Source organism: Saccopteryx leptura, chromosome 3 (genome assembly GCF_036850995.1).
Source record: "Saccopteryx leptura isolate mSacLep1 chromosome 3, mSacLep1_pri_phased_curated, whole genome shotgun sequence".
Classification (NCBI taxonomy): Eukaryota; Metazoa; Chordata; class Mammalia; order Chiroptera; family Emballonuridae; genus Saccopteryx; species Saccopteryx leptura.
Genome location: NC_089505.1, coordinates 88,101,368 through 88,125,864, shown reverse-complemented (window position 1 = coordinate 88,125,864; position 24,497 = coordinate 88,101,368). Strand labels below are relative to the sequence as shown.

Below are 24,497 nucleotides of genomic sequence, written 5' to 3'. Positions count from 1 at the left end.
ATGAATAGAAGTGTGTGCAACATCTGGGCCCTGTCCCTTAAAAGGCAAACGATTGCCCTCTACTTTCTCTTCTCTGCTTTCAGTGATTGGAATACAGTTGTGAGGGCAGGAGCTGCAGCAGCCACCTTGGACCATGTAAAACAAGGCAACACTAGGAATGGCGTAGCAACCAGCTGAAAGGAGCCCAGATGGCTGGTCCTTGACATGAGGGCTGCCGTGTCAACCTTGAACTGCTACGGCAAAGAGAGATAGCAGCAGGACTCATATTCCAACTATCACAGAAGGGACTGCTGGTGAGAGGAAGCATTTTGGAAGCCTATGGGGAATTCCTAACAGATATCACAGTTTTTCCCTGTCTTTTTTTTTCCTTTTAAATCTGGCAAAGGCATCCTTCATATTGCAGGTTGAAGGCAGCCTATCCCTCAAAGGACACAGTGGTGGCAAGAACCACTGGGGTTCTCGGACCCAGTCTGGCTCACTAGTCGGCGTGTGTGAGGTCCCCAAAGCCAAAGAACCTCTGTGGCGGGTGAGGCGAAGGTACCCCCCCACCCCTGCACCACTGGTGAGCACAACGCTGTGATTAAACCACTGACGACTGCTGCAGGCAGAGAAATGGGGGAACATCAGGAAATCAAACTGTGAAGTCTTCAGAGGGATGTGATTCATGTGAGAATGTGACGAAGCTAATGTGCTTGGCTCCAGCGCTGGGTGGCACGCCTGGTTCTGGAGCCAAACCCGATGCCTCCTTGGCTCCCAGCCCCTCTGCCTCCACCAGCACCATGAGCTGTGCCCTGTGTGCGTGCTACGCTGATCGGCGCTGAGGCTTTGATTGGGGCCGCGTTTCCTGGGGCCACGTCTCCAGGCTGTGCATCTGTGACCAGAGCCACGCACCCATGTGCACCCTGAGTGTCCAAAATCAGCTCGATTACCATCAGCCATGTGCCACCCAGTCTGGGGTGCTGCTCGGCTCTGGCGCCATGCCCCCGGGGAGCCCGGGGTTACAGGAGTTGGGGGGAGTTTGTTGTAGTTTTACGTGATTTTCTTGATGCACTGAAGACTTTTGAACAGGCTTTCGGGGTCCCTCCTGGGAAGCGGCAGAGGTCCAGGCTCCAGCCCCGGAGTTCATGGAGCTTAAGCCCCGCGCCCTATGGCAGGGGACACAGCCTGAGCCCGGAGGCCCCTGGCTGTCTAGTTCTAGGTCCCTTGTGGCAGCGGCAAACTGGCTGGAGCGTCCCGGCTCAGGAGGGTGACATCAGAATGAGTTCCATTTGGGGTTTAGCTCCTGGGCCAGCTGGGCTGTCAACCTCCCCTTCCCCAAAGACCCCTCTGTCCCTCCTGATCCCCTATCCCCAACCTGATTCCCCCCCAAGTCCAAGCACTGAGGAACTCTGAAGATCAGCTGGTTACTGCAGGGGCCACCTGGCCTCAGCTTGGACACTTCCAGAAGTAGGTACTCACTCCTTCCAGGAAAGAACATTTCACTTGCTCCCTGTACATGGTGCCCGCTTCCAGAGGTGGCGCGTGCTGTGAGGGACCCGTGGACCCACTCTCTGAGGTCCTGCATGATGACAGGTCTTTGTCCAAAGCCTGAGGTCAATGTTCCAGAATGCTCGGCCCTGTGTCCAGTGTGTCCAGCACTGGATGGCCCCCGGGCTCTTCTTGGATTCAGCAGACCCAGGCGTGTTCTTCCTGAGCCCAGGTGTCCAGGTGGCAGGAGAGGCCACCAAGAACCCCTAGTGGCCGCTCAGAGCCGTGGCCCATGGCAATGTGGCTTTAGCTGAGGGGGCCAGGCTCTCTGGACTCACTTGGAGGTTTGCAGTCAGTGATCTGCACCTGACAGATGCCTCAGAAAGCATCGCTTTGCCGACAGAATGAAATCAGCTCCATTACCATCAGCCATGTGCCACCCAGTCTGGGGGCCAGGGCCTCTCGTCCAGGAGCAGATGGGCCGAGGACAGGAGGCCGCCAGGTCCAGCCAGTCCCTCCCGGGCCCCACAGGCCCTTCCCTCCCCAGACTGCCATCGTTCTCCTGCCTGCTGCCCAGGAGACATTAGTGCCCCCTCTCCCGGCCCGGCTCCTCCCTGAGCCTCTGAGCCTCGCTGTTCCCACCTGCACTGTGGCCCAGGCATTCTGCGCCCTGCCTGTCCCGTAGGGGACTGGTGAAGAGCCAGTGAAGGGGTGGGGTGGAAGCGACCCTCCTCACAGCTACTTCACCACGTCACTGTCATCTGAGGTGATGGGGGCTCCCGCACCTCGGTTGCCAAGGCCACGGAGGGCCTCCTGGCCTCGCCAGGATGATGCCGGCCCAGACTCTGGGCCAGGCAGCCAAGCCTACTCACACATGGGCTTCAGCTGCCCGATGAGCTCCTCTTTCGTCCATTTCGCCCACTCCTTCTTGTCGGTGTTGATGGAGCAGAGGATGGGGCCGCAGGGCTTGCCACAGTCCTCGATGGCCGGCACATTGAGATAGTGCACCAGGACGATGTCGGGGTTCTGCGGGGAGAGCACAGAGACTGGCAGCATGAGGGCGGCATGGAGCCCAACCAGGGTCCTCCCCCCAGCCGGTACAGATGGACCATGTGTCTGCGCACCAGGCTTCCCAACCTCGGTGACGCAGGCCCGCGAGCGAGTCAGGCCGTTCCCCGTGGTGGGGCTGTCCATGCGAGGCAGCATCCCTGGTGTCAACCTGCCTGGATGCCACGAACCCACAACTCGCCATCACGACAACTAGTCTCCAGACACTGCCCAATGTGCCCTGGGGGATAGACTTGTCCCCAGTGGAGGACCACTGCTCACACGTGTCTGGCTGGTGTGTAACAAAGGACCGCACAGAAGGTCAGACGCATCTCCAGCTCACAGACCCTGGACTGTCCGCCACTAGCTTCCCAGGCACACCGGGCCAGCCTGTGCTTTACACACACGCCCTCACCATAGCTCGCGGCTATCCCACAGACAGGGGTCGCCACTTGCTTCTTCCTGGGGGGCAAGGCATCCCGCTTCCAAGGATGGACGCCCCTCTGCCCGGACAAACAGCCCCACAGCACACGCCTTCCTGGCCCCACCCAGGAGGCAGTCGCCACTCATGACCCCTGGGAACGCCTTCTTGAAATCCTCCCCAGAACTGAAGAACGGGAGGAACTCTGGGGGAGCCTTTGCAAGCAGTGTGTCCCCAAATGGTTCTACCAAGATGGGTTGGCCTCTTTCCATCAGACTCAACTCAAAATACCCTCAGTCCCTGGGTTCCTGTCTGCCCACTACCAGGTCTGACGGGGACATGCCAGGGTTGTCTGTGGGCGTGGCAGCTTCAATGCAAATAACCCAGTGCCCCCCCAGGGCTTTCCCTGGCTCCCGGAAGGTAAGGCTGGTTTGGGGCAAAGTCAGACCTGACACATTTGATAAAAAGCAAACAAACATGTCCCTTTATAATACAGCCAAAAAAACAAACAATGATAAAAAACAAACAGAAGAACCTTCTAACCCAATCAGAAGGTATTTCTTCTAAGGAAACTTCTGACAATATTATACCAAGATGCTGCAGGGGACTGCACAGAAAAGCCACTTGGAGAATCCCTTCCCATGCTCTTTCCCCAGATCGGTATCCTCTGCTTTTCCTGCTCGACATCTGGCCACGAGGTCCAGGTGGCACGAGGACCCCAGGCGCGGAGGCTGGGTCTGCCGTCACTTTTCTGGGTATGGTCAGAGTGAGCGTAACAAATGGAGACGTGAGTCAATCAATGCGTTAATAAACAGACTCACGAGGACACAGGACCAGTACAAGAAAGTGACTGGCGTCATTTAAGAAGATTTTCAGTAAGGGTTGAAACAGAGGGCTTTTTTTTTTCCTCCCTTGCCAACGCTCAGTTAACCAGGAAATTAAATCAACACGGCCAGGAGCCTCCTCCGTAATGGCAGCTTTTCTGGGTGGCGGTAATCACGCTCCTTCATAATGGCGCTAATCCCTGACATGGGTGTGCGCCGTGTTCACTCCGAAGTGCTTCCAGCCATTCTCTAATTTGGTGCCCACGCCAGCTGGGGAGCGGGCTGGGCAGGGCAGGGCCAGGCGCCCTCCCTCTCCAACGAGGAGACTGAGCCCAGAGACACTGTGACTTTTGCCCAAAGCTGTGTGTCTAGAGAGAGAGAGAGAGAGAGAGAGAGAGAGAGAGCAAGCGCGAGCCTGGGCCGGAAGCCAGGCCTGTTTCCGCCGGGTCTCGGAGCTTTCCTGCCTCATATTCACTGCATCCTGGCCATGTGCCCAAGGGGGAAGTGGGCTGTAGACATGCTCTGCTCGTTGCATGGAGGGGGTGGTCCAGGGGACCTGAGGAGGCACCCCTGAGTCCCTGCCCTGTGCGCCTCCTGAGACCAGAGCTCTGCCTCTCCAGGGCAGCACCTGGGCTTGGGACTGATGCCTGGGCCTGGGCCTGGGCCTGGAGGGGACAAAGCACCGGGTGCTGAGCAAGATGGAGGGAGGATCAAAGGGCTGTGGGATCAGCAGGCCACCAACGCTTCTTCTGATCCCCGTCCTGGAGCCTGAGCTGGAGCTGGGCCCTGCAGGAGGGTGCTGGCATGCCAGCCACCCGGGAGATGCAAGACTTGTGGCTTCCTGCCCCACAGCTCAACCAAGTGCCTGGCCAAGGCTGCGGGAGACCAAGGCTGCGGGAGATCAAGGCAGCAAGACAGGCAGGGGCTTGGGGAGCCGAGGACCGCTTCACCATGCACCCAAACCCACACACCAGGGATGCCTGCATGGAGCCCCCCCCCCCCGAAATCTACTTCAGAAAGCTCTGTGCCTTCCTTCAGTGCCCAGCTTCATTTCTGCATAACCAGCCTCCACCTATTCTTGGAGGATGAGCAGCAGGCTCGCCGCCTCCTCCAGGAAGCATTCCCAGATACCTCACCCTTTGTATCTTGACTACAGCAGGATGGCGATAGGGTTTGCGTCCTAACAGTCTGCACGTCTCCTCGATCTCCTCCACCCCAGGGGCAATGCCCCGGAGTGATCACGGTGCCTGGCAGTGACCATTGGCCCCTTTCACATTAGTGGAATTGAATTTGGCTGACTTGGAACATCTCATCCTTACCCTTCTTAGACTTGTGTGCAACTGACATCTGGCTTGGGTTTTCTGGGTCTATGAAGGGCAGGGAGCCTTTGTGAGCACTGCGTTTGTAAGAGACTTCGAGCCCGGCTGGTTCTTAACCTTTTCCGGGTCTAAGGCCTCTTTGAGAATTCAGCAAAGGCTGCAGATACTCCCAGCCTCGAAAAACTCCCCAAGGCACAGTGACAGCCCGTGTTAGGAGTTCACAGACCCAGGGACTGGGGCTCCACATCTGTAACTACTGACTTAGGGGTTCTGGATCTTCTGGAATCAGGGACCAGCCCCCCCCTCCCTGCCCCCACTCTGGGCCTTGTCCTTCTCAGCGGCCTTGCTACAATGGAGAGGGAGTCCCAGCCTCCGCAGGCTCCGTGGGACCAGGTTTGGGATTAGGAAACATGGAAGCAGGCGGCTTCCTGCTTTGCATCTGAACCACGGACTCCATCCCAGGCCTGGTGTCCCTTGCAGCTGAGAGAGTCCTGTTGAATTTTAAGTGCTGCCTTCCCGGCTGGAGGCTGGTTTGAAGACAGAGTGATGGAGGTGTTTTGGGAAATTTGGGGCACACGTCGCTCCTTGGCACCATTGCCACCTCATTCATTAGTCGTGCATTTTATTGGGTGTTTTTGGCAGGAAAATATATTAGCTGTAGAGTCCTGGTGTATCCGTTTCCTGAGCGCTCGTGACAACGTTGGGCCCCCACCGAGCGCCGCTCTGCTGGTGGGGCCGAGCGGGCGGGAGGGCCGGGGCACTGCCCGGGACTCTGCGGCCCCGACTCTGAACAGTGTGGAGCCAGCCGGCCTCGGCTTCCCTGGGCCGCTAGAGGGCTTCCCCAGGGCTCACCACCCAGGACAGGCCTGGTGCGTGGGGGTCAGACAAGAGTCTGTCCCCAGGCTCACCTGTGCTAGAGGACTTCCATGCGGATGCTAGAGGTCACCCCGCCCGAAGGGAACATGACCTCGGAAGATGACCCCTGGAAAGTCCTGGAGGCCTGGCCTGGTGTGAACCTGGGGGGTGGGGGTGGTCTGGGGCTGTGGAGGGGAGAGCTGAGAATAAGTACAAGTCTCAGAGAAGTTCCAGAACCTTCCGGGAAAAGCTATGGACAAGAAGGTCCCATCCCGTCCTTTCGGTGTGCCTCAGCTCCTGGCCTGTGAAGGGGCCAGTGCCCCTGCCCTCCCCACGGGGCGGCTGTAGGGAGACAACGCTGGGGCCAGTGAGTGTGAAGCCTCATGGGGACAGACAAGTCCCTGCCCAAGTGTCAGTCGCCACCAAACCCCAAGCCAAACAGACGTCGACGTTTCCCCGGAGAGAGTGACCGGCGCTGAGCTTCCGGCAGGCAGCTTGCCCTCTCACACGCATCCGTTCTCCGCAGGCGGCCTGTCTGTCCTGACCCTCCTCGTACTGTGTGTAGACCCCGTCCTCTGTGAGCCGCCCAGGACCCTCCCATCCCCACGGCCTGCCCCCTCGGTGCCCTCCTGCAGCCTCACGGCTTTCAGCCCGCCAAGCTCCCAGGGTCCCCGTGTTCTCTCCGCGGCCCACCCCTCTGCCCCCTCCCGGCGCACCTGTCAGGCCGGCCATTGACAACTCCTGAGGGGGCCTCGTGAATGCCCTGACTTCCCAGCCTGAGCCCAACGGCCTGTCCCAGGCTGCACCCCATGAGGAATGGCAGCCGCCTTCCCCCAGTCATCCAGGTCAAAACCTGGGAGTTACCCATTCTGCCTCTCTCTCCCTCTCCCTCCTGACTCCCGTCACCAACTTCTGTCCGCACCCTGCCCCATAGAGTGCTATCCCGCCCGGAGAACAGCGAGTCTGAACCCATCTCCTGTCGGGTGGACCCTCCGCCTGCGTCTCCTCTCCCTCCTGCCCTCCCTCCCAGTCCACTCCCCCAACACCCGCAGGCATGATCCTGTAATTCCAGCGATGGCGAAGGACGCCCACACCCCTGAGATGGTCACCGGCCTGCCATCTGTTTCTCCCTCCAGCCACTCACAGGCCCCTAGGCTCCCGGGGGGGGGGCCCGCCGTCCCTTCCCCATGTCTGCCACACTCCCTGTTCTCCCTGGCTGGCGTGCTCCGGGGTACTCGCTGGTGTCAGTCTCACTGCTGCCCCCTCACAGACACCTTATTCAGTGATCCCCAAACAGTGCCGCCCCCGCGCCCACCAGGCCCTGCTCCGTGCCGCCCCTTTGCTTTCTAAACAGCAGCCGTCGCCGCCTCTCACATCTGAGCAGTCGCTGCCAGTCTGGCCCGTTCCCCCGAGCTCTGATGGCTGAGCTCCGTCTGTCCCCAGCGGGCTCCCCGAGCCCAGAGCGGGCCTGGCATGTGGCACATGCTGCCCTCCCTGCTGAATGCCAAGGGGGGGGGGGTGGCAGCTAGCTGCCCTAGGGCGCCAGCCAACCAGCGTGCCCAGGGCACTGACCTCAGCTGGGGGAGGGAGTGTCCGGGCAGCTGTGTCCTCCCTGGTGACTCAGCTCTCAGGGTCCCCCCTCCCTGCCTCCAACCAGGCATGTCATCCTGAGGGACAGACAGACAGGAGAGGAGGGGAAGAGTGGCATGTGAGGAGGGGGAGCTGCCTCTTCTAGCATCCATGGGGGACCAGGAGCCCTCGGCCCCTTCTTCAGAGGCTCATCTGGTCCCTTAGCCCAGTAGTTTCCAACTGCTGGTCTGTCAGAAGTTTCAGAGAATCTATAACCCTCACACAACATTGGATGGCTAAATCTTCCTCAGACCGGCACAGAATTTCTGGGGGACAAGGGTCAGCAGCTGAAATCCACTGCAGGCTGCCAGGAGCTGTGGGCAGGGGACTCGTTGGCTGAATGTGCTGGGAGGGTAACCCCAGGAGCCCAACTTAGTCGCGTCCTAACTCATCCTTTCTAGACAGCTCCTTTCACCTGACCCGTGGGGACAAAAGGGAGTAAGGAGGACACACCAGGGACCCGTACGTCCACAGGCACCGGGGAAGTGAAGAGCGTTCTGCAGCACGAATGCTCGGATGGTTAACCGGCTCCTTCACTGCAGGACTTGTCAGAGCCTTGATGGTGCCCTGCCCAGGCGCCCTGCCCAGGATCTCTCCACGTGTGCGGGAAGGCTTGCCAGGCTTATCTGACCATGAACCTGAGTGCCTCGTGGGACCTTAGCGTTCTCTGGAACACAGTTTGGGAATCACGGATACAGTACAAAGCCAAAGGAAACACCTTCAGCATTCACTGGAAGACAGGAGCCCTTGCCAATGCCCTGGGGCTCTGGGGAACGAGCTTCTGGTACCCAAGGTGCCCGCTCACCCTGGGCTCTGCCCCTGGCCCGGCCGGAGGCTCCCCCAGCATTTGAGCTGCACTCAGTGGACCGCCGAGTTTCAGAGGAAGTCGCTGCCCTGATTTGGCGCACTGTCCACACCAAAGTTGCCCCCACCTGGTAGAGCTTCCTTCTGCAAAGACGGGGGCCGATGGAGAGGCCAGGGTGGGGGATTCTGTCTCCCCTTCAAGTGCAGGCTCGTCCTTCCTGACCAGGGTGTCCCTGGAGGCTGGGGTCCGCATGGGGAGACCTGGGGATCACGACAGCCTCCCATCTCGGGGCTGGGCATGTGCAGGTACGGGGACAGGCAGGCTGGAGGTGAGCGACTGGCCAGGCAGTGGGGGGAGCTACAGTGACTGACTGGCCTGGCTATTTCATCTTCTTATGACAGGTGGTGGGGATTTGAGGACAGGAGACTGCTTTGGACAAGAAAGTGTCCCTCGCTCCGTTCCTCCATGAGGGTGGCAGCTGCTGTGTGGGTGTTCAGTGGCTGGACTGGCCAGCAGAGGCGGTGGCCGGGGGTGCCGATCCTGGTCAAGCGATGTGGATTGGCCATGCCGCAGACACTAGCGACTTCAGACTCTCTGGCCCGGGCCGGCGGGGCTCAGTGGGCCAGGGAGACGGCAGGTGGGCAGGGCTGAGCTGTGTCTCCCAATCGCTCCCACGGGCTTTCCTGGAAAAGCCCCCACCAGGGAGAAGTGGGCTTGGCCCCCTGGGAAGGACTCAGACCTGGAGGCCTGGACCTCAGGCCTGGGCTGGGGCAGGAAGGAGAGAGAGACACTGACCACGAGGCACAGCAGAGAGCCGTGGACGCCCAGGCTGATGGCGCTCGGGGTGGGCGGCCGGCATGGTGCAGAGACAGGGTGGTGGCTGCCAAGGCTTCCCTCAGAGAGCGCTGACCTCCAGCCTGGAGGGAGACCCCACAGCTCCCATGGCTTGTGGCTTCTGAGAGGCGCAGGGGTGGCTGTTCCGCGGTGGCAGCGTTTGATCTGGCTGCGCCTGAGCATGCTCTTTAGTGTGGGGGAGATGGACGACTGTCCCTGCCTTGCTGGGAGGGCAGGAGGAGGGTAAGGGGCTCGGGATGGGCCTGACCCCCAGCCAGCACTCACACGCCAGGCCACCGGCCTCGCCAATGTGAGTGGGTATCCCGTATCTGCTCGTCATCCAAGGCAGAGGCAGGAGGCATTCCAGCTGGCAGGGGGTGGCTAGGCCCTGCGCCTCCACATGCTGAGCCCCCCACCCCCCACCCCAGGGTCTGCCCAGCAGGCCCTGCGACTGGGTGAAGGGGCAGCAGTGTGCCCTTCACCAGGGGCCCACGGCGAAGACCCATGTCACCTGGTGTCAGAGTCTGGGAGGGGGTTCGTGTCCTCCGTTCGGCCACTGCCAGGGGCGGGCTCTGGGCAGCGGGTGTCAGGGGCCCCACGGCCCCGGTCTTATGCTTCTGCTGGGCAGGACGGGGCCCAGAACCTGCACCCCTTTCTTTCTGTGGAGTGAGCAGGACAGCGGTGCAAGAAGTGGTTAAAAATGCAAAAAGCGGTTGGTTTTGATAAAGAAAAATGCAGCTGCAACATCTGTTTGACTCTTGTTTGCAGCTTCATCAACGCTAAGTGGTCAATAAATCAGAGTGGCATGGTGTTCCGTTTCTCCGGGGGCCCCATCATTAATCTCGTGCCAGTTCCCATGAAGAATGAGGGAGAGAGGTCGCACGATAGCGGGAATGTATACGTTACCCAGGAAGTCATAATAGCATGTAACGGTGCCACACACCTCCCCACTTGCCGCCGGGGCCCGGGGGGGGGGGGGGCTGTGCACCACCAGCCCAGGGGGGGGGCGGGGGAGGGAGGCAGGGCGTAAATCAGCCCTGTTCGCACCACAACCCCGGTCTGTTATTGCATTTGTCCTACGAGCACTATTTCTGCGGCGTTTGTCCCAGAGAGCCCCCCTCTCCTGATCCTTGGAGGCAGAGCCTGCCCTGCCCCGGGGTGCTCAGGAAACAGGGAAGGCGCCCATAAAACGAGTGTGTGAAGCCAGCGGGAGGAAGGGCAGAATGTATTAGGGAACTGAGAAGATGATGACTCCAGGCAGCCCGTCTGTGGGTGTCCCTACACTGCAAAGCACAGAAGAATCCTCTGGCCTGTGCTCCAGCAGCCGTGGGCAGCCTGGCATTTCTCCCCTGCTTTAGATAACGGTGTGAGGGGGGTGGATGTCCCCATTGGCAGAGAAGCCTGTCATGGAGCCCTGGCAGGCTCAGTTCAATCCCCTCTGTCCCCTGCTAATGGAAATGTGAGAACTGTGCCCTCATGCCCTCCAGGGCCAGGGTGGGTGGTCGCCGAGGGTCTGCCAGCCTGCAGGTGGCTGCCTCCCTCCTCTCCTCTCTGCCCTGGCCCAGGTGGGAAGGGGAGCCTCGCGGGCAGCCATGCGGGGGCTGCCGCGTTTCACCGCCAGCCCTGGGTGACGGCTGGGTGCCCCTCGGGGAGCAGGACAGTGTTCATCCCGCCGGCACACACCTCTGAGTGGTGCTTCTATTTGCAAAGATGACTTGCTGAGTGTCAGCTGTGTTCCAGGCACCACCTTTAAGCCCCACTTCCATTTCCTAGTTTAGTTCCTTGCAGACCCAGAGTTCGGGCGTTAGCTAGGGTTACGTGCTCCAGAGGTGTAGACCCTCACTGCTCAGGACTCCGCGATTCAACCCGGCCCTGAGTCCCGAGCCGCCTGCCTCTCCACCAGGAACCTGAGGCTCCGAGAGAACCTGCTGGATGGTGGGTGGAGAGCTGTGTGCCCAGCCTCAGTGCCCTGAGCCACCACAGCCCAGTTAGTGTCTGTACCGAAGCAAAAACGGGTCCAAGGGAGCTTGCCGGGTCACGTGGGGTGCAGGGAGCAGCGAGAGAAGGGGTGAGGCTGGAATCCTGACCTCAGGGCAGGGGCAAGATGGCAGAGTCCTGTCCCCACGGTAAGGAACTGCAGGACATCCTCTGGGGTCCAGCAGGACTGTGGGATGGGGCGGGGGTGGACAGCCAGGAGCTGAGCACCTGGTGACGGTGGAGAACAAACCCAGGTCCCCAAAGTTGGTGCAGTTAAAGAAGCAAACAGAGAGAGAAAGGAAAGTAATAGAAACCAAAGGGGGGGGCTGGCCCCCCAGCAGGAGGCAACGCCAGCTGTTAGCTGTGCGTTCCCTGGGAGCCTGGGCCCTGTGTCACTGGCTGTGTGTTCCCTGGGAGCCTGGGCCCTGTGTCACTGGCTGTGTGTTCCCTGGGGGCCTGGGCCCTGTGTCACTGGCTGTGTGTTCCCTGGGGGCCTGGGCCCTGTGTCACTGGCTGTGTGTTCCCTGGGGGCCTGGGCCCTGTGTCACTGGCTGTGTGTTCCCTGGGGGCCTGGGCCCTGTGTCACTGGCTGTGCGTTGCCTGGGAGCCTGGGCCCTGTGTCACCAACCGGGCATCGCTGGGACCCCGTTGCGGACCCAGGTGGCAGGGGATGCAGACAACCTCCCCACTTCCTTGCCAGTGCTCAGCAGACTGGGGAGCGTGGGGAGACAGCTGTGAGAGGCACGGGAGGCCTGCATGGGGCTTCCTTTCCTGCTCACATGGGAAGGAGGCCACTGCCCACTGCCAGGGGGATCCCTGAGGCCCTGTAGCCACCGGCCTCGGCCTCGCTGAGCCAGCGCAGGCTCTGGGGGGAGCAGCACTCCCCTGCTTTGGAGGGGGGCTGCGAGGCCTAATTAGTTAATGTGGGTAAAGTGGTCTGAAGATGAAAAACCCTGGGTAATTGCTGAGTGCTGTTGCTGCCGCCGCCGCTGTTATTACACAATTACCAGAATTTTCCAGTCATGGGAATATAGTTAAACAATTTCCACCTGGCGTGGTGTTCTGGGAACCATGCCGGCTTTGGGGCTGGTGCTCTGCCCTTCTCTGCCCACGGGTGGTGTGGGAAAGACGCAGCAACTGCGGAAACCCCGCCTGGCACAGTCCCGGCCGCATCCGGGGTGCATGGAAGTGCAGGAGGGTTTCCCAGCCTCCCTGGCGGACAAGAACGCTGGGCTTAAAAAGAGGGGCAGCCATCCAGGTTTTCTGGACACCTCTGCAAAGTGCTGTCCCAAGGCCCTGGACCTGGCTGCCCACCCACACCTGTGGGGCGGGGACATGTGGGCATGTTTCTGGATGGACGAACGGAAGCCACGAGATTCACGCTGGTTCAGGGCCAGACCCTGCCTTATTTACAGTTGTTCTAAGTGACCTGGGGGAAGAAATGCCCAGTCAAGTCTCCACATTTGCCGAGGACACTAAACTTCTATGGGTGGTAAGGTGCCAGGCCATTTATGATAGGTCACGAGAGGGTCTTGTGAGGTGGTGTTAGTGGGTGAAGAGGGACAGATGGACCCCAGTGTGGACAAAATGCATGGCAGTATGCTTGGGAAGAGTGACGTGAACTGTCCCTGGGGGCCGGTGGGCCCGAGTGCCAGCTGGCAAGCCCAGGAAAACCCCGGGGGTTCATGGAAGCCACTGTCCAAAGCCGCTACTGCCCAGAGAGAGGGTCATACGGGAGCCGCACACAGAACAGCGAAGGCTCTTGACTACAATCTGAGATCATCAGGAGCAGCGAAGATGGTAGGGGAGGGTCGATCAAGGAGGGCTGGGTGGCCACAGGGACACAGCCAAGGCTCTTTTGGGCTAGAAAGACACAGCCAAGAGGAAACACCATTCAGGTCTTTTAGGTCAGAAAGGGGAAAAGAAGGTGAACTTGCCTTTTCCTGCGGGTCCCTGAATGCTAAGAATAAGGGTCCCCCGTGGAGCCCAGGGAGATAAATTTAGCACAAACAAACAGCACAGCAGGCAGTTAATGGATGAGACTCGTTATCCTATGGGAGACGTGGGCTGAAAAATAAAAACAGATTTTTTACAATGGGTGACATTAGTTCCTGGACAGCAGGTCTCTAAGGAGTTATAGCAGGAGATCAGGATGTTGGGGGTCATCTCTTTCTGGGACCCAGGTCCAGGAGGTACCATGAAGCTTGGTGCTCCGACCAGGGAGGGACCTAGGGCAGGGAGTTATCAACTGGGTGCTCAGTGTCTGTCCCCGTTGTCCTGCTGGCCAGGCAGTCACCAGGGACATGGGCGGCTGTCGACCTGCAGCTGGTGGAGCCTGAGTGTGGACGAGGTTGTTGGTTATCTGCTCGTCTCACCCTGAACTCATTTCTCATTTATTAGAAGTCACTGCAAGAGTTGCTTCAACCAGCCCCAAGATAAGCAGCTGTGGGCCTTTCACTGGGACGCAGAACTCAAGGGAAGGGGTGTTGCTCAGGGCATGGAGCCCTGGCCCAGCAGGGTCTGAGGGGGTGACAGCTAGGGTGGGGGTTGGATGCTGGGTGAGTGGGTCTCAGAAGGCAGGGTCTCCACTCCTCGGCCCTCCTCTCCCCTCCTAGGAGCCAAACCCACAGGCCACACAGCCTCCCTGCTCACTTGGGCCATGTGACCCTGTGCTCACCTGTCCCAAAGAGGTCCTGCCGGTGGCTTAGACTCAGCCATGTCCTCCTCCTGGAAGGCTGGAAGCCAAGCCCACTGCTCTCCCCTCTGTCCCCTCCCTATCCAAGGACATGTGCCTCAGACTTCCTCCTGGGGCTGCTGTGTCCGTGTAGAACTATGTCCTACTGGGCAGCGAGCCAACCCTATCAGATGACAATGGCACCACAGAACCATCCAAGCGTCTCCAGAGTGGCTGATGTGCCCAGGAGCCTTTCCTGTCCCTCTGCTCTGGAGGACGCTGGGGGTGTGCCACTGTCCCCGATAGGCCTTGCGGGTCCCCTCTGACTGAGAGATGCCACAGGACCTCCTCACAGCCAAACGGCTAATGGGAGGCAGAGCTGGACACGGCTCTGGTACATTTAGTGTTCTTATAAATAACAGTGTCCCGATGTTCTTTAGAGAACAAATCACCTCAGTCCAGGGGTGCAGCATGTGACTCAGGCTGGCCAATCGGAGCAAAGCATTCTCTGGGCCGTGGTGATTGGCCGTGAATTCCAACCAGAGGCGGTCAGAGCTGATCCCTGGGCTTGGCTCGAGCCCCTGAGAGGCAGGGAGGACTTTCTCTTGCTAGACTTGACCCTGGGACCATGAAGCCTAGTGCTCCTGGACACCATCTCTTGCCAGCAGGTGGAGTCTGAGAAGGAGCTCATGTGGAAAAGGCAGAAGCTAGGCACTAAGACGTTAAGGGTCTCCATGGGATCGACTGAGCTCCTGGATCTGGCCCTGCCTGACGCTGGCCCACCTCAAGACTTTCCAGCAAACTGGACCTGCCCATTGTCCTCTTACCCCGAGGCCAGTTCAATTTGGATTTTCTGTTGCACCGACCAAGAGCCCTAGCTCATAAATAGGTCATATGTGTCCCTTTTGCTAAGCCAGCCCTCTCTCCACCATGTGTTTCAGGCTGTCCTCTGGTCCCTAGGATGACAAGTCACCGCGATTGCTGAGAGCGTCTGGCTGGTCAGCACCTGCACGTCCCAGTGCTCCGCGGGCTGCCGCCCATTCAATCCCCTCAGCACGGGATAGGAGCAGTCATCTCGACTTTAGATGCAAGGGACGCGAAGAGCACAGAGTGAAGCAGCCCACCGAAGCCCTGCCCTTGAGCCTGGTCTGCCTGGTGTGGAAGGTGACGGCAGGGGAGGCGGGAGGGGGGGTCCCACGCTGTGCTCCGGAGACAGCTGCCTAGGCTTGAGTCTGGGGTCTGCCTCTGTTTTCTCAGCTGTAACACGGACGGAATCACAGCACCTCCCCTGTGAGGCTGTCGTGTAGACCCGTGTAGACCCAGCAAGATAAGGCGTTGGCCCTGACACGTACTGGGTCTTCAGAAGGGCCAGCTGTCATCACGACGATGGCCCTTCTGAATGGCCCATCACGATGATGCCTCAGACCCACTGCCCTTAGGTCTTATAGCACCTGGACGCGGATCAACCCAAATGGATTCAGACGTTGTTTGTTTGGGAGGTGGTGTCTTGAAGACAGAAACCCGTCTTGGTCAAGCTAAGAAATGCTCTACGGACCCCAAGGAAGCATCGGTCTCTCCAAAGGGCACTCAAGCCATCAGAGGGGTTTGGATGGGCTAACCAGCCATTCCTGTCCAATCATGACAACAGGATCTCTGAGACTCTCCTTTGCTCTCTTCCGAGGGCTGGAAGGAAACAAAGCTATATTTCTCAAAAAAAAAAAAAAAAAAAAAAAAAAAATCCTGTAACTTAAGTGTCCATGAATCCGAGGAGCTCTCTGCCCTGTCCTACTGCAGCATCAGAAGACGTGGGATTCTTCGGGGCCCCTGGGTCGTTTCTAGTCCTTGGCCAGGTGTCACAGATGGCAGGTGGCTCACAGGTCCCTGGGGAGCCTGGGTCTCTCAAACCCTTCCCTAATAACCACTGCTCACCTCCTCCTCTGTGGGCTTTCTAGAGCTTCATCTGTGCATGGGGGCCTCCTGCCTCTCCCACGTAGTCCTCTTAAAACAGGGGGCGGGTTGGGAAGAAACTTAGGGGTCACCCAGGCCAACCTATCCATCCACCCCTTTCCATTTCCAGTCGGAAAAACTGAGCCAAGAGAGGCTGTGACTTGTCTAGTGTCCCCCAGTAGACAAGGAGAGGGTGAGGGCTGGGAGACACCCCCACCCCCTGCTGGCTTCCCGGCCGATGTCTCCTTCGTAACCTTGACTGTGAGACCCTCGGCGGCTGCGAAGGGGCCGCCCTGGCCTTAGCTCGTGGAGCTCACGATTTCTGTCTCGCCTGTTCATGACGGTGGGGCAGGTGCTCTGAGCAGGTACGTCTGGGAGGCTGGGACCTGGACCACCCTCCCTCTGTTCTGCGAGAGTACCTGGGGAGTCCCTCCGCTAAATCCCGTTAATGACATAGACCCCAAGGCTCCCCCTTGACTGACAAACGGGCTGGACGTGGAGGCAGCTGAGGGTGAATTGTGATGGCCCGTCGAGCATCTATAGGGTTTTTATGCTCTGGCAACTGCAACGGGGAGACTCCAGCAATTGTTTTAAAGGGAATCATGATTAAATTGGGCTGTATGTTTTTTTAATGTGTTCCCCAGTTCCTCTTTAATACCTCGGTAGGACAAGATAAAGTGTAATCACAGAAGTAATTGTAGCACTCAACAGTTTATGTCTTCAAAGAGTGACTAGGGGTTAGCAAAGCCACTGCAGGGCCAGGTTTGGATTAGAAATTACAGTTTCTCTTTTTGTTATTTTCTTTGTAAAATCCCTCTTTATCGCCCTCCTTTCTGCAGCAGCTCCTGGAGCTCACTGATAACCTGTAAGCGCCTCGGGTAATAACGGGACCTGCTGTCCTAACGACACAGGCACATCAGGGGCCGCCTCCCCTGCGGAGCTGCTATGGCCGGCCCGCCCCAGCGCCGGGGCCTGTGTCCTTGCAGGCAACCCCGACTTGTCCCCTAAACCAGGGGGGCTCCCACCCTGAATACCAACACCGATCAAAGCCCGACCCGACCTCCGCTTCCCTGGCCAGAGCCAAGCGGCTGGGCTGTCAGATGCCAGCCCTTTGCAAACAGCAGAGGCGTGGGAGCTCACCAACTCCAACACCTCCTTGAAATATCCCCCTCTCCCTGCAGATGCTCAAGGCACCAGGGGGCAGGGAGCTGTGGTCCCTGGGGATCCCAGCCGTCTTCAGATGGTGTGACGGAGACCTAGGCCTCCTCCAGCTTCCTCTGGGCATCTCTGAGCATGGAGCTTGGAGACTGATATCACGTTTGCCAGTGGGGGCAGAGCTGAGCCACGTAGCTGAGGACATGGCGGTCATGCGGCCGTGGCTGCCGTGGTGCTCAAGTCCACGGCACTGCTAATGCCAGCAGTGCGGAAGGAGGCTGGAGATGTGGGAAGGGGCGACGCTTTTCTCTGGCCCTTCGGTCGCTGCCCCGGGTTGGTCCTCAGTGCCTGACCCGTGCAACCTGGCACTGGCCTTCTGACTGGGCTTCCTGCCTTGCAGCCAGCCCCACCCATCTGACCAGCAGAGCCATTTCCCCAAGTCCCAGCTCAGACGGCGCTGCCATCCACTGCTAGCCTTCCGTGGCTCCTCGTTTTCCTTGAATGCTGTCCGCTCTTGATACCAAAGGTCTCCACGACTGGCCAGATCCACCTTCTGTCTATGCCCCCTTGCCCCTACCTTTGGGTTCAGGTGGACCTCCCTCCTCTAGACCCCAGGCTTTCTGAGAGCAGACTCCATGTCAGAAGGAAATTCATTCCCCGGTAGGCAGCCAACAAGTGCTGGCTGACCACATCTGCCCTCGGGGCAGCGGTGGCTGGGGGCTTGCAGCCTGGACCTGCCACAGTGGGAGTGCAGAGCCCTGTGGGCTGCGCCTTTGCAGCAGAGCAACGATGCCAGCCAGCTGGTGGCTCACACACTCAGCGTACACCCAGTCCCTCCACCCTCCCCCTGCATGCCCAGGGCAAGGCCCTTTCTGGGCATGTCTGCACTGGGGCTGATTAGACTCTTCCTTGTAGCCTGATTTCCCCTCTGCTTTCACCCGCGGGAGCAGGGGCACACTGGAATAATTCATGCTAACCTCTCCACACAGACCGCACCCCCCATCCTGGCCCTGGGAATTTCCCATGAAACCCTGCTGGATGGCACCCTGTCCTTCTACGCCCACACGGGGTTCCAGAAATCTCAAAGCCGAGTTCTGGGTGGCCATTGCCAACAGATAAAAGACGACCGTCCATCTCTGTGTGCACACACACACACTCACCCCTCAGCTGTGAGGCCCACGGCTCCCCCTCCTTGTGTGTTTTCGGGTCTCACTATGAAGCTGAGAAGACAGATGCTGGACTGAGGGCCTTGGCATCAGCCCAAGGGAACCGGGAAACGCATGTTTGCAAAGAAAGCGCTTGTGAAGTGTGAAAACATGACAGCGGCGCCATGCAGAAACTGTTTCAATGTTGCTTAGATTGGTCTATTTTGTGTGAGGGGCGGAGTCCCTTTAGGAAGACCCTGGCTGGCACGTGAGGACCATGATGGTTGCTATGGAACTGTTAGAGAAGTTAGCTACCTGGGGACAGGGACGGCTATGAACTCTGGTGATTGCAGGAAAGGAGGGAGCTGGTGGGAGAGGGGAGGAGCTAAAAGGTGCAAGTGGGAGGCGCACCTCCGCTGACTGCTGACAGAGGGTTTCAGACTTGGGTGGGGGCTCTCTTCGCTGTCTCTGCGCTCCCCTCGTGTCTGGGGAAAGGACGCAGGTGTGTGGAGCCAAAGCACTCAAGGCTGTCCCCGTCAGCAAGCTGGAGGGAAGGGGTCCCAGCTCACCCACGCACCTGCTGGCTGCTCCAGGGAAGGACTGTCAGCCTCTTAGAGGACGTTTCCTGTCGTACAGAGTGGGGAGAGCCATGGTACTCACTTCATAGGGTATTCATTCATTCACTTAGGTATTCATTCATTCATTCATCTGATAGATTCTATCAAGAGCCATGATGTGCTAGGGGCTGGTCTAGGTTCACAGTCTATGTTGTCTTGCTCTCAAAAAAGCACAGAAAAGACAAACTAGAAATACCTGAAGAAAAAAGAGGATGATTTTGGGGTAGCGCTAGGTGCTATGAGCATGAAAAGACCCGGTGACGGGTGCTGGAGGGTGGGGGTAGTGAGGAATTTAGCCAGGGAGCTCAGGGAAGGCCACGGAGGAGGTGACCTTGACATTGTGTCTGAAACCATCAGAATCCAGCCGCAAGGAGATCTGGGCGGCAGGGGGTTCGGGCACAGGGAGGTGTGAAGGAAGAGCTTCGGGCAGCCTCTGACCACCAGGGAACATTCAGGAAAAAAAGCTGTGAAAGGAAGACACCAAGTTTCGGCCCAAGCGCGCAAAGCTGTGGCTGGCGAGGGCCAGCTCCCCAGCGGCCTCCCTGTGTCTGTCTGCTCACCCGGTCTTTAGCCTGGTGCCTGGCCATGAGCTGGACTTGGTAAGTGTTTACTGAACAAACAAAACAGTCTAATGCTGAATGAGCCTCCAGCTTGAACTTGAGAGTCACTCGGGCGATGGGAGAAAAACCTCCACCTTTCAAGATTGCATCACAGGGAAAGGCTCCTACTGGTAGTCAAGATGCAGCAGGAGATAAAACATACAATTTTACCTGTTAGTGAGCAAGTTACCAGAGTTTAACTTGTGGAAGGCTGTGAATTGTGAAATAAAAGAACAATGTTTTGTTGGCGAACTGTGAAACGAAGGCATAAAAGATGGGTTATAATTAAGTCAGCTGTTTCTCATCGCGGGCACCAATTTTGGAATCAAAATAAGATAGAAAAAGTGCATCCATCTGTTACCGTGCCTGCAGCCGGATGACGGAAAGGGATGTGGACTCGGACCTTGGTGCCCACCGTCTGGTCACTTTAAATGCCGTGTGGCCTTGGGCAAGTTACTTAAGCCCTCTCGGCCTCACGTCCCGCACCTGTAAAATGGGGAACTTCGCAATGACAGGGTCACTGGGAGGATCAAGGGAGAGATGACAGAGGGCCCCCCACTCAGCCCCTCAGTAATAAATTCACAAATGCACCATCTCGGCCCCCTCCACCCCCACGCCTCTAGGGTTATGAACAGAAACGGCCTTTGGAAGAGAGAAACTCCCCCGCCCCGCGCCACGTGACAGTTGTTTCTGTGGCACCAAAGGTTTGAAGTGACTCCAGTGTCACATGAAGTTACCCCAGAGAAGACACCTTGCTTTGTCCTTCGTGTATTCCCTCCGGAGGCGCAGGGGAGCCTAGACAGCGGCAGAGCCGAGCTGGTGCCCGGAATCCTGCCACAAACCACGGCTGCGTGACAATCAAAGTGACCTCAGGAGCAAGCGATGGTCCCAGGGCCAGGTTGTGCGGCTGGGCACCCCTGCCCTGCTCTGGAAGGCACAGACAGAGACCTCTTCCCAGGAAACTTCCAGAAGGGCCAGCGCAGCCTGTGGCACCCTGCCCCTCCCCCCTCCCTTGTTATTTAAATGCACTTCCCGAGTGAGCTGTCACCGTAGGGCAGAGGCACCTGACAGAAAATTAATTTCTTAGTTTCTTATTAACTTTGAGGGGAGTATGGCTGTTGAGCAGCGTGCCGGGGCAAGGTTGACCGGAGCTTCCAGCAATTTTAATATTGGAGACTGGCACCCGAGCCTGATGCACGGCCTCTCCTGCCACCTTCTCAAGCTGGCACCGGGCTTTGCGGAACATCTCAGGAGCAGACGGAGAATTCCTGGCAATCGAGACCGCAGCCGCCGGTGAAAATTCTGCTGATGCTGACGGGTGACAGTGACAAGATAGTCTAGCTGTGGTCTGTCGCTGGGAAACGGAAGGGCTGCTCTCTCCGGGCGGCCACTCCCTCCGGCCTTCCCCCTTCCCTGAGGTCAGCCCCTGGCCCTCCGCTCTCCAGAACCCATCAGGGCTCCACAGCCTCTCCTCTCTCTCTCCCCTCTGGCCGCGCGCTGCCCTTCCTGCCCCGAGATGGACCTGACAGGTTCCGTTTTGGACTCCGTGACCTCCCACGGCTCTCGCTGTCCTTGCCTCACCTTCTTCTCCCCTACTTCTCCTGCCCCTGTCCTCGGGGCTCCCTCTCTGCCCTTCCCACCTGCTCATCTGTCTTCCCAGCTTCTCTTGTCCAAAAACTCTTTGGCTCTGGTCTGAACGGTCAGGTTCAGTTTCTCAAGAAAAAGCTTTGAGTCTCTCTGACCCACTCTTGAATTGTCTTTGCTCCCTAGCTAAGGGTCAGCTGATCTCAGGCCCGGCCGAGGTCTACTCCAGGGCCCCTAAATCATCCCTTCTCTGCTCAGCCCCAGCCCTTTCCCCCAGCCCTTCTACCCTCCCTTTTTGCCCCCCCCCCTACTTGTGGAGCACCTACTATGTGAGGCTGGATGGACACAGGGGAGCTAAACAGGGCTCTGATCTCCAAAAGGTAACAGTTGCCTAGGGAGATACTCATGTGGAACAAAGTAGAGTAAAATGTATTATTACTTTTGTATTTTTTTTTTTTTTTGAGAGAGAGAGAGAGAGGGAGGGAGGGAGGGAGAGAGGTGAGAAGCATCAACTCGTAATTGCTTCACTTTACTTGTTCATTGATCGCTTCTCATACATGCCTTGCCGGGGAGGGGGTCCCAAGCTGAGCCAGTGACCCCTTGCTCAAGCCAGTGACACTGGGCTCAAGTCAGTGACTTTGGGCTCAAGCCAGCAACCTTGGGATCATGTTCATGATCCTGCGCTCAAGCTGGCGACCTTGGGGTTTTGAACCTGGGCCCTCAGCATCCCAGGTTGATGCTCTATCCACTGCACCACCACCTGGTCAGGCAAAATGTATTATTGTTATTATTACTGTTATTATTTTTCCCACCACAGGCAAGAGAAATTTTTGTGGGAGAAGGGGAAGAGGGGTGATGACTGGTTCTGCATTCTCCAGCTTCCAACCACCTCTCATTGAAAAGCCACCCTCCTCTCTCCTCTTCTCAGGAAGCAAAGCATCATGGGAATATCCTGGATGCAAGCCAGGCTTAAACAGTTTCTCAACCTCAGGACTGTAGACATTTGGGGCTGCATAGTTCTATTTTAAAGAAAGACCAATAAGTCATCTTTTTATTCTATATTCAAAAGGATCAATCTACATCAAATAGTTAAGGAAAGTCTAACCCCTCTCAAATACAAGCGATTATACAAATCATATGGGGGGACAAGGTCTCAGTTCCAAACAGTTATTATAACAGTCACCACTTATGACCATTTCTGGTAATCACAATTTGTTCCTTGCTATCGCCCACTGATGCTGTCTTTAATTATCACATCACAGCAGGATATTTGGGAGACTTCAGTTTTCACTAAAAATCCTTGAACTCAAGTAAAACTCTGGTTTTCCTACATATTACATGATCTCACAGGTTTTCAGAAAGCTGGGTGCCATCCTGCCCCAGAGTGAGGGAGAACAGAGGAAGCTTGTTCTCATCCCCACTCCAGACGAGGGTCTTTCCCACCCCGGTGACTGCCCGATGGCGGGTCCTCGCTTCTGGTGCAAGTTCAGAAACACGAATTAATACGAATGAGTAACTTTCAGGCAGAAAAACTGCGGGTCCTTCGGCTATTAAAAACCACACCATGGTTTAAACACTTGCCCTATTTTGGCTGAACATGGGGGATTTATTCCAATAAACGTGTAATTGCTTTGCAGAGTTTGGGTGTCTTTTAACTCCACGCTAACCACGCAGAAAGCCTATTAAAATTTTTATTTATTCATTCATTTTAGAGAGGCGGGGGGAGAGAGAGAGAGAGAAGGGGGGAGGAGCAGGAAGCATCAACTCCCATATATGCCTTGATCAGTCAAGCCCAGGTTTTGAACTGGCGACCCCAACCTTCTAGGTCAATGCTTTATCCTCTGTGCCACCACAGGTCAGGCCCCCATTTTTTAAAAACCTGGCCGTTTCTCCTTTTTTCCCTTTTTGGTTAAAAGGAGCCTCATCCAGCATCCTCACTCACCCACTTCCCTCTCCCTTGTGTGCCCATTTCCTTAATGGTGAAGCCCTCAGGACAATGAGGTTCTGGTCGGCACCAAACAACCTTAGACACAAAACCTCGGGTCTGGTGACCACAGAGAAAGACAACATCTAGGCTTGGGCTGTTTTTCAGCTCCAGACCCAGGAGCATGAACCTCCCCCCCACCAGATCCTTGTGAAACCAGACAGAGCGACACCACGGCTGACGTCAGGACCAGATGCAGTGATCAACTACCCCCTTCCCCAGCACTGACCAGTCAATAGCGACCACGGCTCTCAGTCCTTTGGCCACCACGACCGATGATTCTCCGTCTGTATAACTCATCTCCCCAAACCGTCAGAGGGCCGAGTCTTAGAGTTGAGCTACCTGTGACTCTGCACGAGGGGCCACTTTCTCAACCAACGACACCTTTCATTGCTGCAAGCTCCTGTTCGTGGCTCACTGGGCTTCGATGCATGCATGCAAATGAACCCCTTTAGTCTAGTAACACCGCCATTTGTCACATGTCCCCTGTCTCACCCTCTACCCCACACTTTAAGCTTCCAGGGCAAGGAAGCAGGAGGTCTGTGTGTGCAGGCTGGACCAACCATTGGCCATTGAGAAGCACTGTGGCTTGGGGTGGGGGACACTGTCACCCTCAAGGTTTGATGGCAGAAAGATCCCATCTGCACCTGGAGCAAAGCAAAAGCTACAGAAAGCCAGCAAGCCGCCTTCTGGGCTTCCATCCCTGACGGGTTCCCAGAGTCCCGCCGACCTCCCCACCAAGGCCGTGCTGCCGCTCGCTCTGCTCTGGACGGCTGCCCTGAGCGTTGTGGGATCTTCAGAAGCATTCCTGTCCTTGCATACTAAGTGCCAACAGCTCCTCAGAATGGTGACAACCAAAAGTGTCCCCCAGACATTGCCAAATGTCCTGTGAGGGGCAAAATCAGTCCCGGCCAAGAACCCCTGGGCTCCATAGCGACCCCGGTCCCTCTGGCTCCCAGGTACCATGTCATTCAACTTTCAAGACTGCAGGGGGCTGTGGGGGCGAGTCACCCTGTCTTTAGAGGAGACTGGAAAGTGCTGGATCTAGTTCTGGCCTGTCCTGGGTTTCACTTTCTTGTTGCTTTTGGTTTCTGACACATACATTTCTTTGTGCTCAACATTTTAATTACAGCATTTCACAGCTTTATGGTGGACGCTGCTAGCCACATACGCAACCTATCTTCCCCATCCAAAACCATCCCTACCTCACAGAGCCATGAGCGGGGGTGGGGGGTGGGGGGGGGAGGGGGGGAGTAAGAGTGTGCTTGTGGAGGCGGGGGTAGACCCGGCCGGCCACGTTCTCCCATCGCCCTCCGTGGGGATCCTTCGGGAATGGGTGGATGGCCCAGTCCTGGATCCGGAGGCCAGGGAGGAGTGGGGGCTGCCAGGGACATTTCTCACTGTCAGGAGCTGCGGGACCACTCCTCTCTCTCTCCCCATGACACGGCTGTGCGTAGCCACGAGCCCAGACGGCTACAGTCACCACATTTCCACCCTCAATGACGGCTGAGCGGACAGCTGGAGAGAACCTGGGTCCCCGGCCACACGGCTGAGCCTCTGAGCAGACGCACGCTGTTCTGCACTCCTTCTGGCTTTCCTTGTCATGACCACACA

At 57.6% G+C, this 24,497-nt stretch overlaps 1 protein-coding gene across 5 annotated transcripts in view; it reads right to left on the bottom strand.

The window, feature by feature from the left end:
- Positions 1 to 24,497, bottom strand: part of LOC136399599 (calmodulin-binding transcription activator 1-like) — a 729,052-nt gene that overhangs the window by 105,946 nt on the left and 598,609 nt on the right. For all 5 annotated transcript variants that reach the window (XM_066374925.1, XM_066374924.1, XM_066374926.1 and 2 more), the window contains one exon: positions 2,340 to 2,493. In XM_066374925.1, coding sequence (XP_066231022.1) covers positions 2,340 to 2,493 — 154 coding nt within the window. The remainder of the gene's footprint in view (positions 1 to 2,339; positions 2,494 to 24,497) is intronic.